The sequence below is a fragment of the Colletotrichum fructicola genome (genome assembly GCF_000319635.2).
Source record: "Colletotrichum fructicola Nara gc5 chromosome Unknown KSG_Nara_v1_contig04, whole genome shotgun sequence".
Lineage (NCBI taxonomy): Eukaryota > Fungi > Ascomycota > Sordariomycetes > Glomerellales > Glomerellaceae > Colletotrichum > Colletotrichum fructicola.
In genome coordinates, this window is record NW_027094054.1 from 406,214 (window position 1) to 421,837 (window position 15,624).

Consider the following 15,624-nt stretch of genomic DNA (forward strand, 5'->3'; position numbering starts at 1 on the left):
TAGTCATATCACACAGGACATGTAGAAAAGATAAGGTAGTCACTATAAAAAGATACAGGCAGTCCCATTACTATACCCGATATGATGCCACTATCAGGCCTTGTTCTTGTCCACGATGATCTTGGGAGACACCCTAATCTGCCAATCACTGACATTGTGATAATCCCCATACGTCCTCAACGCCCTCGACAAGATCTTGTACTCACCGCTCTCGACCGCGCCGCCGTGGGAGTAGTTCCCGCTCGGCCACCACGTGCTGGACGGCAGACGCGGGTACTGCTGCACGGGGGCGTCAAAGTACGCGTCCGAGATGAGGTTGTAGTGCTGCAGGGAGCCGATGTACTTGTTCTGGCCCGGGACGAAGGGGTAGGCCCAGTCGCTGGGCTCCCAGGTCGGGTCGACGAGCTGTTTTAGGGTTGTATTAGTCAAGGTCGGGAAAGGGGAAAGGGGAAAGGGGTCGTGTGAAGCGTACGTCAAAGGAGAATTCGCGCGTGGGCCAGTGAATGTCAAAGTCGATGGTGAAGGTGTCCTCGATTGTCATCTTGAAGGTGTCGTTCTCCTTGACGAGGACGAAGTCTGGGGTTTGGACGACGGGGTCGATCCAGCCGTCGGCCCAGATGTTGCTGCCGTAGACGCTGCCTATGATACCTGCGAGATGAATGTTAGTAGTGTACAAGGGAGAAGGAGAATTGAAAGGCAACGTACCAGCATATGTAACGCGGAGAGCTTCATCGTTGGAGCCGATGATGTTGATCCAGCCGCCGTAGACAGAGAACAGACTGGCGTCGATTCCAGCGGGCTCGACAAAGGTCACTGTGAATGTGCCAGTTGCACCCGCTGCGACCTCAAGGGTTGATGTGGAGAAGGTGACCGTGGCGAGCTCCACTTCCTTGGACGAGTACGGCACCGGGGGGAAGGCAACAATGGGATCGCCGTCGGGCTTGGTGGTGACTGTGGACCCGGCCTGGTGAGCAATGTGGTACGTGACGGTCTCGTTGCCCCTGTTCTGGATGGTGACCTCGTGGGTTCCTTGGAAGTGGTTGGTGTCGTTGAGGTTGAGGACCGCGGGGGTGATGGAGGTCTTGTATGTGATCACCTTGAAGGCGTCGACAAGACCTGCGCCCTGCATCGGGATGGGCCTAACACACGTTAGATGGGTTGAACGTTAGATAGATGGATATCCTTACGCGAGGGAACCGCTTCCATCGTGGTGGGCCACCGGATTTCCGCTTGAAGTGATCAGGTGGTGGGCAGTGTTGCCCGCATCGACAATACTGGCTCGGCCACCGTTGGCAGAGAAGTACAGGGCTGCGACACCGGCGATCTGTTGATATTCATTAGGCACTGATACTGACATCGTGATGAGGGAGTAGCTCACGTAGGGGGTCGCCATGCTCGTCCCAGAGAGAACAGCCCATCCGCCCTCAGAGGTTAGGTAAGTAGACAGGATAGATCCACCTGGCAAACGTTAGCACACATGATGGTACGCTTAACGAATGGACTTACCCGGCGCAGAGATCTCAGGCTTGAGACGTCCGTCTACCGTCAAGCCCCAAGACGAGAAGAAGTCAATAGCACCGGCGATGGACTCGGAGTTCACTCCTGGGATACCCACGGCCTGGCCTCCGTTGGCGACGAACTCGAAATCAACCGTGCGGCCGAGCTCTTGCTGTTTGACGAGCCACTGCCCATCTTCGTAGCTGATGAGACCGACTAGGTTCGCGTATTAGCACAACACGGAGAAACAGACAATACTCAAACTTACATCCGAGGGGTTGCTCTTCGGGGTTGTAGACCCCGCGGTTGGGGATTTCCCACGGGGCATTCTCGAAGTTGTAGTAGAACACCCACTTGACGCTCGTGCCGAAGAGGTTGGAGTCGAGGACCTGCCAGCACTCGCAGATACAAGTGCTTCGGGGAAGAATGAGGACGCTGTCAGAAGAAACATCCGGAAACTCCCAAATGTCGCAGGAGTCGAGACCGGTGTAGTTTCGGTCAAGGAAGTGGGCAGGGAAACTCCCATTTCGGGCCCATTGAGCGGTGTTGGAGCTCACGTAAAGAATCTCGCGTGTCTCGTTGCCACTGGAGCGAGCGGTGACCTTGAATGCAGCAGTCTGAGTATGCTCAACACTGCCGACAGCAGTGACACCGAAGCCATTGGCGGCGCTGCTTGTGTAGAAAGGACCCATCTCGCCACTGTTGCCGGCAGCGACTGTAACAAACGTCCCTTTGGCTTGAATGTTCGACGCCACGACCGCAAGAATGTTCTCAGGGAACCCGGCATTTGAGCCAAGCGAAGCAGAGATGATATCAGCGCCATCCCCATGAGCCTTGATGAAGCCCTGGGCAATGACATCCTCCATACTGCTCCCGCCACAACCGAAAACCTTGTAGATCCTTAGTCTGGCATCAGGCGCGACACCGGGCAGATCTTCATGCGAGCTCGCAACGATACCAGCGACGTGAGTGCCATGACCAGCGCAGTCCATCGGGTCGTCATCAGGCATGTACTCTCCACCGATCTCATAGTCGTCACCGACCAGGTCGTATCCGCCCTCGACCTTGAATCCGGCACCGAAGCCGCCGCCGAGGTTAGGGTGGTTGTAGTCAATGCCCGTGTCGATGATGGCTACGACGACACCCTCGCCGGAGTGGCCCAGCTTGTGGACCTTGTCGACTCCGGTCAGCACGTGAGGGTCCCATTTGGCCTCGGGCTCGGACATGATGTCCGATGCGTTAGGCTTCAGTGCGTAGACGGCGGAGACGGGCCATAGTTTCTCGACCTCAGGGAGCTCCTCGATCTGCTGGAGGGACGTGGCAGTGTGGTTGAGCAGGTCGAATGAGGCGCCGTGGAAGATCTCCGAGGTGAAGTTCAAGGCGGGTTTGGCGGTGTTATTGGTGAGTTGGAGACTCTCGAAGAAGCCCTCGGTGTCCTGTACTCATCAGCCGTAAAGTCTATGCGTGGCATTCTGACACTTACAGGAGTCCCGTCCCGCTTCCTAAACTTCGCGGAACCAGTCGTGGAGAACTGGACAGCGAATCGTCGGCTTGGAGGCGCGAAGGGCTTCTTGTCACCCAAAGCAACGGCGGGTACATCGGCTGCGAGGGCTGTGGAGCTCAAGAGGAGCGAGACCATCAGAGAACCGAAAGTCCAACGCATCTTGAATCAACCGTAGGAAGCTTGACCTAAGAGTCAGACGGACGTGAAGTGATTCCTCCTGTCGCAAGCTCTTCCGTTGGCGCACGGTGGCAGGTCAATATATATGCCATACTCGCAGCATCTCGGCGCTTGACGGCCGACGCATCGGCGAGTGACAAGTGCGAGAGCATGCAAGTCCCTAGTCGTGGAAGCTGCATATTGAATATCTGCGGGCAAGAAGGTATCCCACTGAAGAATGGTGTTATCTTGGCTCGATGTAACCCTCAATCGGGAAGGTCGAGGCAGAAGCTCGCCGGCCAAGTCTTGGCAGGAACATGCTTGCTCGCCCAAGACCCTTTCAGAGGAAGCACCTTGCGACCGATCACGCTGGAAAATCATGTAATGGATTCCAGAATTTCCATTCCCGCCGAACATGCCTCCTGGTCGCCTGCGCCAGCTGAACCAAGGTCAATAATAAGCAGACGATCTGATAAGATGGCTCTGACCTGTAATATTGTCGCACTCTTGCCTGGTGGACCCTGATCGGGCTAGAAAGAGAGTTAATGTGGAATAAACGCGCGAATTAGGCGCCGAGATCGCAGAGTATGGTGGGCTCAGCTCCGTTGTGGCCGGGATCATTGGGAATACGATGTGGGGGACGACCGACGGCCAATAGGCTCACTTCCTGCTCATGCGCCGTCGCCCGCGTAGATTAAATTCATATCCGACTTGCATGGCGAAAGATGTCGGAGCGAGACTCTTCGCCGGCTGGGCTTCGGCTCGCCGGACACTCGTGGTGGATGAATAACGGTTGACAAAGACATTCTAGGTCTTGCCTCGACAAAAGGATCTTCTTACTCAACTGCTTTGTTGAACTCAGCAGACCATTGAACACGACACTAACATTGTACAATTCACATCCATCTTGATTGAACCTGGGTTATGTAGGCCAAAGACAAATCACAATGGGATTGTCTGGGAGTTGTCTGGAGACCGCGTCTCAATAAGATTGTTCCTTGACAACGTCAGATAGTTTCTTTTATGGCGTAAAGTGTTGGACGAATAACTTCAATAAGATGAAATCCAAGCAACTTACGCCTCCGGTATTTAACTTGCCATGAGCGACACTGATCCATTTCCACCCATCCCATCACCATCACACTCATCAGGACAACTATTTCAACAACAACGACAAGCTCGAAAGGACCATCAATACCACCAAAGACGCTTGAAAGTCAGCCCCGGAGGCACACTAAAATCACTTGCTACACGAGCACTAGCGAGCCAAGCAGCTCCCATCATATCACACGAAAAGTCTTCACAAAAAGCTGAGTAATCTTACAATTGACATCACAATGGCTCCCAGAAGGACAGGCCCGCCTGCTGCGTCTACTCACCATATGAAGACCCGTTCGCAACGGAGAAGGGAGCAAGCTGAAGCTGAAGCTGCAGCAAAGGCAGCGGCAGAGGCGGCAGCTGAGGCTGCGAAGCAAGAAGAAGACAATGATGATGATGATGATGACGATGAGGAGGAAGGCGAGCAGGACGAGAGGGAAGAGGTCAGTGAAAATGAAGACGTCAGTGAAAATGAAGACGTCAGTGAAAACGCCGACGAGAACGATGACAACGACGACGAAGGTCAAGACAATGGCAATGTTGAGAACCAAGGCGATGACGAGGGGGAAAGCGATGAAGATGAGATCAATTCGAATGGCAAGCGCAGTCGCAGTCATTCTGAGTCACCACCACCGTCGCCGAAGAAGCCCCGTCTTGAGAAGGATGACTCAGGGGAGAGTGAAAACGACGAGGAAGATGAAAACAAAGACCAGGAAGACCAGGAAGACCAGGATGAAGACCAGGATGAAGACAAGGACGATAACAAGGACGATAACAAGGACGATAACAAGGACGATAACAAGGACAATGAAGGTGATGACGAAATGGCCGACCCCGACGAAGATCAAGACAATGATGAGCCGCAGAAACCCAATAGTCCTGTCGACAAGGATGACCACATGACCGACAACGAGGAAGGTCCGCAGGCGGATGGTGATGAAAATCATGGTGAAGACCACGGGGAAATTGTAGGTGGACCAACGGCAATCGATCAGTTCGCAAACAACAGCAACAACAACGACAACAACATCGTACAAAACAATGCACCGCAGCATACAATTATCCGAGACGACTATTGGCCCAACATCAGACCTTACTTCGAGAGACTCCACCAGGATCACGTCAACGGATCGTCTGAGGAGCACCGTAACACCGAGATACAGATTCCTTGCTGTGCTTGCCACAATCTGACTTCTGTGCCGTTCAGCTCCGAACACTATCCTGCCGGCCCTCACGATCACCAGGAACTGGCCGCCGTTCTGCCTTGCGGCCACCTCATCGGCCTTGACTGCTTGACCGAGTGGAGGCGGCAGGCAGACTTCATTCCACTCCCATGTCCTCACTGCCGTCGCCCTTTGGACTGCGAAGATTGCTTTGTACCACTCCGGGTGTACGTTTTAAACCAGGTTGATGTACCACCGCCGACTTCGTTTCCCGCTAATCCTAACGAGGGTGGACTATGCAACACCTGCCACTCGCGTAACAGCTTCATTGTCAACACAGTCTTGATGCCGAACCTTCGGCAAGGGATTGCGAACCCGTCCAATGGCTTGTTGCGTCAGTGGGTCGCCCAAGAGGCCAGCCGGGAGTATCGGGAGCAGCGAAGAATTCATGAGACAACTTCCAGTCACTACGCAGCCACGTTCTTGAATGTCTTCTCGACTCTGCGCAGCGAAGCCAACAACATGCAACAGCAGTTTATGTCCCAATACCCTGCCCTGCAGCGACTGGAGTTTGACGCCAACAATCAACGTCCGTGGAACGCGCCATTTGACTGTCCGCCCAACTCATATGCCTCCTCCACTTCGCCTCAAATTAGCAATCACTTAGTTGACTCGTTCAACAGCACCGTCTATACGGATTCAGGGAATGCGTCAATTGACTCTTTCAACAGCACCGTGTACCCGACTTCGAGCGATACAAGCGTCCCTTTTATAGGATATGATGGTTCGACTGACACCTCTAGCAACTCGTTTTTCGAAGACGCTCAGTGGCAAGGGCACATGGGCGAACCTGATAGCGATGCAAGCAACGGAGGCTCTAACTCTATAGACGTTCAGTACTGGATCGACTTCATGAGGAGACAAACCCCCCATTGATATGCGAAGAGGCTTGTCTGTTTGAGAAGACTGGACAGGGTGGGCGTTTATTGATTATCCGGGGGAGGGGGTCCGCTGTATGCGCATCCATCATGAAAAAGGACCTGATTGTCTTGAATTTAGGGCATTGTTCTCACGGCGTTTTGGTAGGTTTCATAACTCGACATCTTCTTGAACTTAGACGACTTTCTTTTGTCTACCAAGGCCTTGGCCACATTACAAAGACATAATCGTTAAACCTGATAATCGCTCCTATGCGTATGAAAAAGAGCTTTCGGCCCCGGCAATGCTTTCGAAAAGGTCGTTATCCGAAAACCACTCCATTCCGGAGCCTAGGAAACCACAGTTGTTACCGCCTTGCCCAAGTGTGAGTTGATCGTATAGGTTGACGTCGTGAAGGATGTCAGTCGGCGATGACGCATCCAAGCATCTCTGGCTTTTGGTCATTTCCGATTGTGCATTCCCGGCCTTGCTGCCTATGGTGCCTGTAACTTGGAAATTCGATCTTTGATCTGTAGTCTCCACTGGAACATCATGGAGCGTATAGCTAGCACGAACAACCTGGCTGCAATCCTTGGGGTTTTCAGAGGTTTTACAGTTCTCAGTCATATCCCGGAGAATCTGGTGCGCTTTTTTGGATGTGGGATATGCGTTGCTCATCTCTGACAGCACCTCCATGCAGCCTTGAAGAGGTTGATCATGGATTGCCTCCCCGCCCAGGTGGCTATTAATGAGATGTATGGTTCCAGCAATAAAAACGACGTGAATTGCAGATGGTGGCATCTGCTTGATGTTGTACAGGTTTCGATAGGCAAAAGCTAGTTTTCCTATTTTTGTCGCAGCTTCACAGCACACGGTTATTGGGTTGAAAGAGGCAGAAGCTTGCATGTCGAGGGTGGCGACTCTGGAATGGTTCATAAAAGGTCGATGGAGCATGATGAGGTTGAAGTAGAAAGTCATGCTGGAAACAAAACCATTGTTAGCAACTTAGAGTGATTCTTTGGCGATGAAGCAGGTTTTTGGGGACATACTGCAGGATCAAGACTTCAGACGATGTTTTGACGCTTTCGTCGCTGGACCATCTAAACCTTTGTGGCAACATCCGATGCCACCGCCACAACTCCTCATGCAATCGCCGAGCTGTTGATCTCAGCTCGCTCGGTGTTCGTCGGTTTCTCTCACCGTAAATCATAGTCCTGGTCTTCGAACACAAAATAGACAGAGTTGAAGACGCATGGAGATAGCATAAAGAGCAGTCTTCATCGCCGCTAACTTCCTTCTCGGCTTGTCGTTCTGGTACGGACAGCGTAGTATCGTCATCTCTGAATGTAGGGGGACGCCCGCGACAAGCACTTAGCAGACTGGGAGAGAGTGTTAGCATCAGAACGGCAGGAGCATGCATATTTTTCCTCTGCACTCACGCATCTGCTTGATAGCACGCCCAAAATACTCTTTGCCTCAGTCTCGCCTGGTCAGAGCTCATTCTCCCAGACCTCATCGCTTTTGAGCAGTCAAGATGTAACCCTAGTTCGCTCGCTATCCTGATTGCCATGCCTGAAGAACAGATTCTTGGTCAGTGTCTCGTGAAGGCATTTCGAACTATGAAAACTCACCACTGTACATCCAGCCCAAAGAGGTATGCCCCGCTGCCTCAAACCTACAACCCAGGATCAAGGCTGTTTGGACTGTTGTGGTGGTTGGGTGCTCGAGCTCTAAGTCGAGCAGCTCACGCGCCCTTGTGGCAAAATTGTCGCCAGCAAGTCCGCCAGATGATGCAGAGTAACGCACAACGCCCTTATCAAGACTGATCATCGAAGCCAACGAAAGTATCGCGTACAATAAAGTTGGGGTATAGAAAGTGCGGTCGCCTTGACCTCCACTGTCATCCCAAAGCTTCCGATGACGGAGAAACAAGTCGCGATCGATCACGAGCAAATGAGGCGCCTGCCACTGCCAAAAAAGGTCGAGAAGATGCGCGACAATGGGTTCTGGCTCGGGATGTACTTCAGATGGCTCGTAAGGCTGTCTATTCGCAACAGGCGCAGAGCCATTGACTTTGGAACCTCTTGCACTGGCCTCGTCTCCCAAGTAAGGAAACATGGTGGTGTATCCCAAATATGCATCATTTTCTGCGGCGCCCTCTTCTGGCATGGCCTCATCCATTGCCGAAGGGAAGCTCAATTGCTCAAGCATGGGCTCATTGTATGGGATATGATCGCTCGAGACCGACTCAGATCGGAGGGAGTTTGGTGTAGGTTCGGCTTGGGGCGTTGTGATCCAAGTCTCTGGCTTCTCATAAGAGGGCATCGAAACAGTCCTTGTGTGTGTACCAGTACTAGAAGAGCTCGCAGGGCTTGGAAAAGAGAATTGCCTCAAGCTCCTGGAGCTGTCGTCGTCTTTGAAGATCCCGAATGATTGTCCATCAACCCGGGAGGCATTCCTCACGAACTCTTCCAGGGCCTGCATCCGCTGGTGCAGTGCCTTGGACTCGCTCGGTCGGCGATGGCTGCGCTTGTCCTCGCCATACCGGACCTCGCACTTCTCATTCTTGTTCCGACATAGCGTGCAAGAACTTCCTCCTTCACTTAAAACCTGGGAAATATCACATCGTCTTTTGTCTTTTTTGCATCGAGTGCATGCAAAACTGGCTCGGCTCGCATGTCGGTCGGGGGGCATCGTCGTTTCGAGCAATTGGGTATCGTAAGTCGAGGGAGGTAGGTGTAAGAGCAAAGAAGAAGCGCTGATATTCGACTAAGGTCAAAACTCAAAAATGGCTGCAGACCAAAAAAGCTCCCCAATTGCACACAGCAAAAAACATCGTGAGGTGAGGGGCACGTCACGGTTCGGTTCGGGGTGTCGACCGACCGCGTCCGTTTATGCCGATCGTGCTGCCAAAAAAAAGTTGACGATGTGAGGGGAAGGTGTAAGCGCAGGATCTCCCCCTGGTTTAGCGCATAACAGCCCAGCCAACGGGCACAAACCAACAAAACAGCACTGATGGATGGGTGACGTTGCCATGGATGGCTCAAGGTAAGGTTCTGGCCAGAACGCGGTGAACTGTCCGGTCCACCGGTATTGTGGATAAACGAGGCGAAGTATTGGGCGTGTGACAATCCGGGGATCCGTATTTCAAAGACACTGCTAGCTGTTCTGTGTGAAGCTCAGAGCTCCCCATCAGCTGTGCTCGCTTGTGTTGATTGCTGCTGCTGCTGCTGCTGCTGTCAACTCAACCCCTTTTGCCCCTTGGACCCTGAATCAGCATCCGTCCGGAGTGTAATGCACGATCTGGTCAGACTTGTCTCATGGTGGAACTGCTAGACTTGGTTTAGCTGCCCAAGAAAAACCCATAAATAAGGAGATGGACTCAACATTCCCAGTTCCCCGGCGGGTCGTCCGATCACAGGAGCCTCACGAGACCCCGTCTTCCCTCCAAATGCCCCGCGAACACCCCGGACTCCGCATGGAACCCCTCTCCACCCAAGCTCAAAGGCCGTTCCAGGCGGGAAAGATGAACCAACCAACCACGGATCCCGGGCGTCCACACCGGCTTCAGCCCTCGGGTTTCCTAATCGGGTAATCCGGCGCAAACAGCCTGAAATCACCGAGAAACAACCACTCGAGCACTTGTTGGTCTCGAACGACGATGCTCGGGGTCTGGGGAGGGGTTGCCCCACGCGGCATACTCTGTTCGGGATAAGACGTGAGGTCAGGTGTGTATCAAAAACTCAACACGAAGGCGGCGGAAGTGTGGCAAACCCTTTTCCGCATCAACGGGGATCTCGGAGACGTTGGGCTTGCTTTCTTTGCCTTGAATGATTTGGCCATTACGTGACACGCCGGGAGCTCCATCTTTGTGTGTCCATCTTTTTTGGTTCAACAATTGGAATTGGGAAACACCAGCCGCTACCTATCTACAGACTGATGTCAGAATGATTGTTGAGAGGGAGGCACAAAAGTGGAGGAATCTTACTCTATTAATCGCTAATTTTGAATATCCGAGTGCACGCGTACCAATTACGCCAAGCCAGTCTGCAAACCCCTGATTGCCACCATCGCACCCCACGCGCCGGGGTCGGGGGGTTGGGCACCTCCATTTTCCGTCGTGCTTCCAACATACGTCGCCCGACCGAGCTTTGCCTTTGCGGTTCTAGTTGCCTCCGCGCCGTCGACAGCCGCCTGGACGGCGGAGTCGAAGCCTCCGTTCCTGATGCTCTCCACGAAGGGGATCAGGACGTCAAGGACTGTGCGGTCGCCCACCTTCGCGGGGGTGTAGTGACTGAGGTGCTCCAGCGCGGAAGCGAGGGCCAATTGCCAGACAGACAGGATGCCCTTGGACTTGGCAAGGGGCGCGTTCTCCTTGACGGAGTTGCACAGGGACACAAAGAAGATGCCCAGGATGCCGCCCAGTGTGCCGCCCATCTTGCTCTCAACGATGTCTTCCAGCTCATGCAAGACAGCGACAATAGAGCCGCCATCGGCGACGCCCTTCTTGTCCAGTGCCTCCAAGAGGTGCGACGCGCCAGTCTGGAGGGTTTCTCCACAGTCTCCATCCCCCATGATCATGTCCCACTTTGTAATGTCGGGTTCGGCGTCGATCACTGCAGAGCAAGCCGCACGCAGCATGGACTTTAGGATCGCGGGGTCCATCTTCACGTCGCTGTTCGCATCGATCGTCTTGGGTTCTTCGGGGGCAGCGTGAACGATTTGGGACTTGCGATCGCGTCGTACGGTCTGGGCTCCGGCCATGGACTCCCAGTGGGTGTTGGTCTTGATGTCGACAAACTCCTTGATCTGCTCAACTGAGAAGGAGCACTTCTTCGAGGCTGCTGTGATGTTCATAAGAGACAGGGAGAAGGCAGGTGCGTTGAGTGATGTCTCGAGGGGACCAGCGAACACTCTGACTGGCTTAACGTTCCACTTCTGCTCCAATTGCTGGAGGACTTCGTCAACCAGCGCACCCTGCTCCAGGTAGGAGATGCCGCCGAAGTTGCTGACCAGAAGGATGGTCTCATCGCCGGGGGTGAACTTGACATAGGATCGCTCAGGGTCGTCCTCCTTGAGGCAGTACTCTAACAGCTGGTCAACCAGGTCTTGAGGGGATGGCCTGGGGGAAAGCTTCTTGTAGCCAGGCTCATTGTGAGGACCAGTGCCGATCTCCAGCTCATCAGCCTTGAGCTGAGCGTGTTCGGTGCGTCCAGGGACGTGGCAGTGATCGAGGGTGGCTGCAATGGAGACGATCTCGTTCTCAACCGCAACACCAAGTTGGTAGATCTCATCGAAGGAGCCAGCCTTGACACCGGCAGCACCGCATGTGACCTTGAGAACACCGAGCTGGCCGGCAAGACCACGTCTGCCAACCAAGCTGCCCTTCTTCTTGCCAACCGAGACATCGTCACCGCAGATAATGATGCGGCAGTTGTGTCCCTTACTCCTTGCCTTCTCGCTGGCGAGTCCGAAGTGAAGGCAGTCGCCGGTGTAGTTCGTGACAACGAGAAGGGTGCCAACGTCTGAAGGAACAGCCTCAATACCGGCCAAGATCTGCTTTGCTGAGGGGCTGGCAAAGATGTCACCAGCGACGGAGGCAGCAAGCATGTTCTGTCCAACGTAGCCGGACCATGCTGGCTCGTGACCTGATCCTCCGCCAGAGATGATGCTGATATTGGACTTGTCGTAGGTTGTATCGAAGACGACGCGGTTGGAGGCGTCAAGGCCCAGAGAGGGGTTGTAGGCAATGAGGCCTCTCAGACACTTGTCAACCAGTCCATCTGCGGACTGGAAGATGTGACGGTCTGACATGGTGTCTGATGTCTGGTTTGAGGAAAGTGTGAATTTGGCGATAGGGGGAAGATTTGAGATGATCTGAAAGACGAACAGATGAATTGAAGATGGAATGACCTGACAGGAGTTCGTTCGGACTGAACTTGGTACATAATGTAGGATGACGGGTGGGTAATATCATAAGGGCTGTGCGGGGGTCGGTTGTGAACAAGGGATCTAGCGGGCAATCGGCCTGCTGCACCCCGGATTTCCGCAATTAGAGATCAGCTGGGGTTGGCCTACCCCGTCTTTACACTTCCGCAAGTGTGATTCATACTGCTACTCTGTGCAGGCATGTGTGTGGTCCCCCTTCATCTGCCGATTTTCCGCTCTTCCGCCACCTCGGGTCTGGTGTGCGATTATCCGACCAGCCAGGTGACGCGTTTTGCCTTTCCTGCTTCAAAACAGTTCCCAATCCCTCCTGGATGAAACATCAATGGGAAATCATTGACAATACGAGCAATTAACAACTGCATCTTGCACCATCATCACCCATCACACTCCTGCCTTTCACAACACACTCGGAATCATCAAAACACACCAAAATGGGTAGCAACCCGGGCCAGAAGTACCGCATTGTCGTCGGCTGCGACGTATGAGGAACCTCCCCCCTGGTGACATGAGACCCTGCTAACGCTTCGGAACAGGAGGCCGGCATCAAGTACAAAGATACGATCAAGGCAGACTTTGAGAAGGATGCCAGAGTAGAATTTGTCGAAGACGTTGGTAGCCACGAGGGCACCGACAAGACCGCATACCCCCACAGAGCCGCCGCCGCAGCACAGATGGTCGCTGACGGCAAGGCCGATCGTGCCCTTCTCATCTGCGGCACTGGACTCGGCATGGCCATCGCCGCCAACAAGGTCAAAGGCATCCGAGCCGTCACAGCACACGACAGCTTCAGTGTAGAGCGCTCGATTCTGAGCAATGATGCCCAGGTTCTGTGTATGGGCGAGAGAGTGATTGGCCAGGAGCTTGCCAGACGACTTGCGAAGGAGTGGTTGAGTTATGAGTTCGACCCCAAGAGCGGCAGTGCCGCAAAGGTCCAGGTTATCAACAGCCTGGAAGCCTAGATTGTGACCAAAAGTAGATAATTCAAAGTCATTTCCCAGTTCAACATGCACTCCCACCTTCCATATAACTGTGATGCCACGCCATATCGTGAACGAACACTGCGTGACACATGTTTACTTAATCATGCCAATTGTAGTATTGATGATCCTCGTTTCAAAGGACACCCTTCGAGAAGTTTCACTGTGATGGCAAAGGGGTAAAAGCAATTGAACCAGTGCTTGTTCTAGGAAGGAATGGCAACCAGAGTGATTTGGCTTTCACTTTTGGAAGGGAAGTTTTATGTTGAACTACTGTAACAGGTCTGCGGGCATGGATACTCGCGGTGACACGATAAGGTAGTGAGCAACACAACGCGTGTCTCAATTTCCACGAACGTATCGTTATTGAATCATAAGATGCGAAAATAATGTGCAGAGAAAGCACACGGATGAGATGAGAGCAGCCAGCCGTCAGAACGAGGTCAATGCAAGGTATTCAGCCGCAACTTGCATCATCATGAATTAACCTATTGAGTTTATTAATCACTTAGGTAATGGATGAGATCGATGAAACACAATCAAGTGTTCCGGAGAAAACCCCAGCAAGCTTCATCTGTCATGTTGCTTTCATCCAGTTTCCATTATGTCAGAACACAAAATAGCTGACAGCGGTACCCAGTAACCTGGCTACGGGCGGATACGCGGGTCGGACGATCGGCCCGCACAGTTGTACATCCCAAGTGGGCTTTTCCGCAAGTCCATGCGCCGTGACTCCGCTCAAGCTCGCCGGCGCGGAGAAACCCCCGATTTTCCGCGGCACCGCTATTTAGGTATGGAACGACCATTTTCATACAATGGACGCCTCCGAATAGCTTCAAAGGTATCTCATCTGAATGTCTTAGCGAACAACTCATACCCACATATTCATCATGGCTGCATCACCACAACGGAGGCTGATTGGCCTCTCAACTAAGGCATACTTCCCTCTCCAACGGACCATCGACTTCACCAAAGAAGTGCAATCTCAGCTCAGCTCTCTTCCAGCAAATACCTTCGAAAATGTCGACATATTCCTCATCCCCGACTTTGTCTCCATATACCCTGTCAGCCAGCTACTAAAGTTCTCTACCGTGCCGATCCGGCTTGGCGCACAGGACTGCCACTGGGAAGACTTTGGCGCATACACCGGAGAGGTCAGCCCCTCGGTGCTGAGCGAGGCCGGGGTGTCAATAGTCGAGGTTGGACATGCAGAGAGAAGGAGGATATTTGGCGAAGACGATCAGATCACCGCCAAAAAGGCAGCGGCCGCGAGCAGAAATGGCATGGCCCCGCTGATTTGCATCGGCGAGAAGACGAGGGGAGACGTGCAAGTTGCACTTGATGAGTGCCAAACTCAAGTTGACCAAGCCTTGGCTGATATCCCTGATTCTGCGGAAGTCATCATCGCATACGAGCCGGTCTGGGCTATCGGTGCTGACCAACCTGCCAGCGAGGACCACGTCATCTCTGTGGTGAAAGGCATCAGATCATATGAGAGCATGAAGAAAAGGACAGGATCTACTAGAGTGATTTATGGTGGCAGTGCTGGACCTGGGCTTTTTGAGAAACTTGGAGAGGCTGTGGATGGCTTGTTCCTCGGCAGGTTCGGGCATGATGCTACTCGATTCATGAAGACGATATCAGAGGTCGCCAGCTTCAAAGCATGAGGTGGGGGGCATGCGATAATAAGGAGAAGATGACATGCTCCTGTTAAACGAAAATTCGAAACATAGTAAAGGCAAAATAAGCTCTCCGTGACTGTTCATCCCAATGCCGCTGGTCGTATTTGATAAGTCGTTATCGGCTGGAATGGTGTGTTCAAGACACGCCACGACTCAACCCCCCTGCTGCCCAGAAACCCGTGCCGCACTTTCCGTCGCCAACGCAGATGGAATTGTGATATTTGACATATTCATATGATACTCCTATTTTGACGTCGGACTCGGGTTTTCCCTGCGTTTGAAAACCGGTCTCGTGAGGCTGTTTCTCCACCTAACGGCTGGAGGGGTAGGCGGCAATCGGCGACAACACTTAAACGCCAGCGGCACGGCGTCCTCATGTAGGCTTCGTGGGGCCCGGCGCAAGCGATTTGGTAAGCAACGCAGTCTGACCAAGTTGTGTACACGTTTGCATCGAAGTGTTCTTGAGTAACCTTTAAATCTTTTGTTCTTGAAGTCTAGGCCTGCATCATAAAGACAATTTAGGATGACTGCCAGTTCCAGATAAGACCTGAAGATAGGTACATTTTGCTCAAAGCAAGAAGTCAGCTTTCTGCCGGCGACGCCGTCCATGCCACAATTCCCTTCGGCACTAGACGTTGCACTTCCAAAGCCTCAGAGTCTATGTCGGTGATGCGGGACAA

At 53.0% G+C, this 15,624-nt stretch overlaps 6 protein-coding genes across 6 annotated transcripts; 3 read left to right on the forward strand and 3 right to left on the reverse strand.

The window, feature by feature from the left end:
• Positions 1–93: 93 nt before the first annotated feature.
• Positions 94–3,160, reverse strand: vpr-18 (Minor extracellular protease vpr; the record flags this gene model as incomplete). The annotated part of the gene is made up of 8 exons (XM_066151756.1): positions 94–405; positions 473–648; positions 706–1,139; positions 1,188–1,324; positions 1,379–1,458; positions 1,507–1,713; positions 1,766–2,933; positions 2,981–3,160. The coding sequence occupies 8 exons, from the start codon at positions 3,158–3,160 to the stop codon at positions 94–96; spliced, it is 2,694 nt and encodes an 897-aa protein (XP_066008888.1).
• Positions 3,161–4,494: 1,334 nt separating this feature from the next.
• 1a (Replicase polyprotein 1a) lies at positions 4,495–6,354 on the forward strand (the record flags this gene model as incomplete). The annotated part of the gene is made up of 1 exon (XM_032019754.1): positions 4,495–6,354. The coding sequence occupies one exon, from the start codon at positions 4,495–4,497 to the stop codon at positions 6,352–6,354; it is 1,860 nt and encodes a 619-aa protein (XP_031883171.1).
• A 252-nt stretch (positions 6,355–6,606) lies between these two features.
• Positions 6,607–8,661, reverse strand: CGGC5_v006874 (putative transcriptional regulatory protein; the record flags this gene model as incomplete). The annotated part of the gene is made up of 4 exons (XM_032019755.1): positions 6,607–7,315; positions 7,386–7,715; positions 7,776–7,908; positions 7,968–8,661. The coding sequence occupies 4 exons, from the start codon at positions 8,659–8,661 to the stop codon at positions 6,607–6,609; spliced, it is 1,866 nt and encodes a 621-aa protein (XP_031883172.1).
• A 1,600-nt stretch (positions 8,662–10,261) lies between these two features.
• Positions 10,262–12,150, reverse strand: DAK-1 (Dihydroxyacetone kinase; the record flags this gene model as incomplete). Its single annotated transcript, XM_066151757.1, has 3 exons — positions 10,262–10,265; positions 10,325–10,335; positions 10,405–12,150. 3 exons carry the CDS (start codon positions 12,148–12,150, stop codon positions 10,262–10,264), a joined length of 1,761 nt encoding a protein of 586 aa, XP_066008889.1.
• A 566-nt stretch (positions 12,151–12,716) lies between these two features.
• CGGC5_v006876 (putative ribose 5-phosphate isomerase) lies at positions 12,717–13,244 on the forward strand (the record flags this gene model as incomplete). The annotated part of the gene is made up of 2 exons (XM_032019757.1): positions 12,717–12,764; positions 12,819–13,244. 2 exons carry the CDS (start codon positions 12,717–12,719, stop codon positions 13,242–13,244), a joined length of 474 nt encoding a protein of 157 aa, XP_031883003.1.
• A 908-nt stretch (positions 13,245–14,152) lies between these two features.
• On the forward strand, positions 14,153–14,929 carry CGGC5_v006877 (putative triosephosphate isomerase; the record flags this gene model as incomplete). The annotated part of the gene is made up of 1 exon (XM_032019758.1): positions 14,153–14,929. One exon carries the CDS (start codon positions 14,153–14,155, stop codon positions 14,927–14,929), a length of 777 nt encoding a protein of 258 aa, XP_031882983.1.
• Positions 14,930–15,624: the final 695 nt, after the last annotated feature.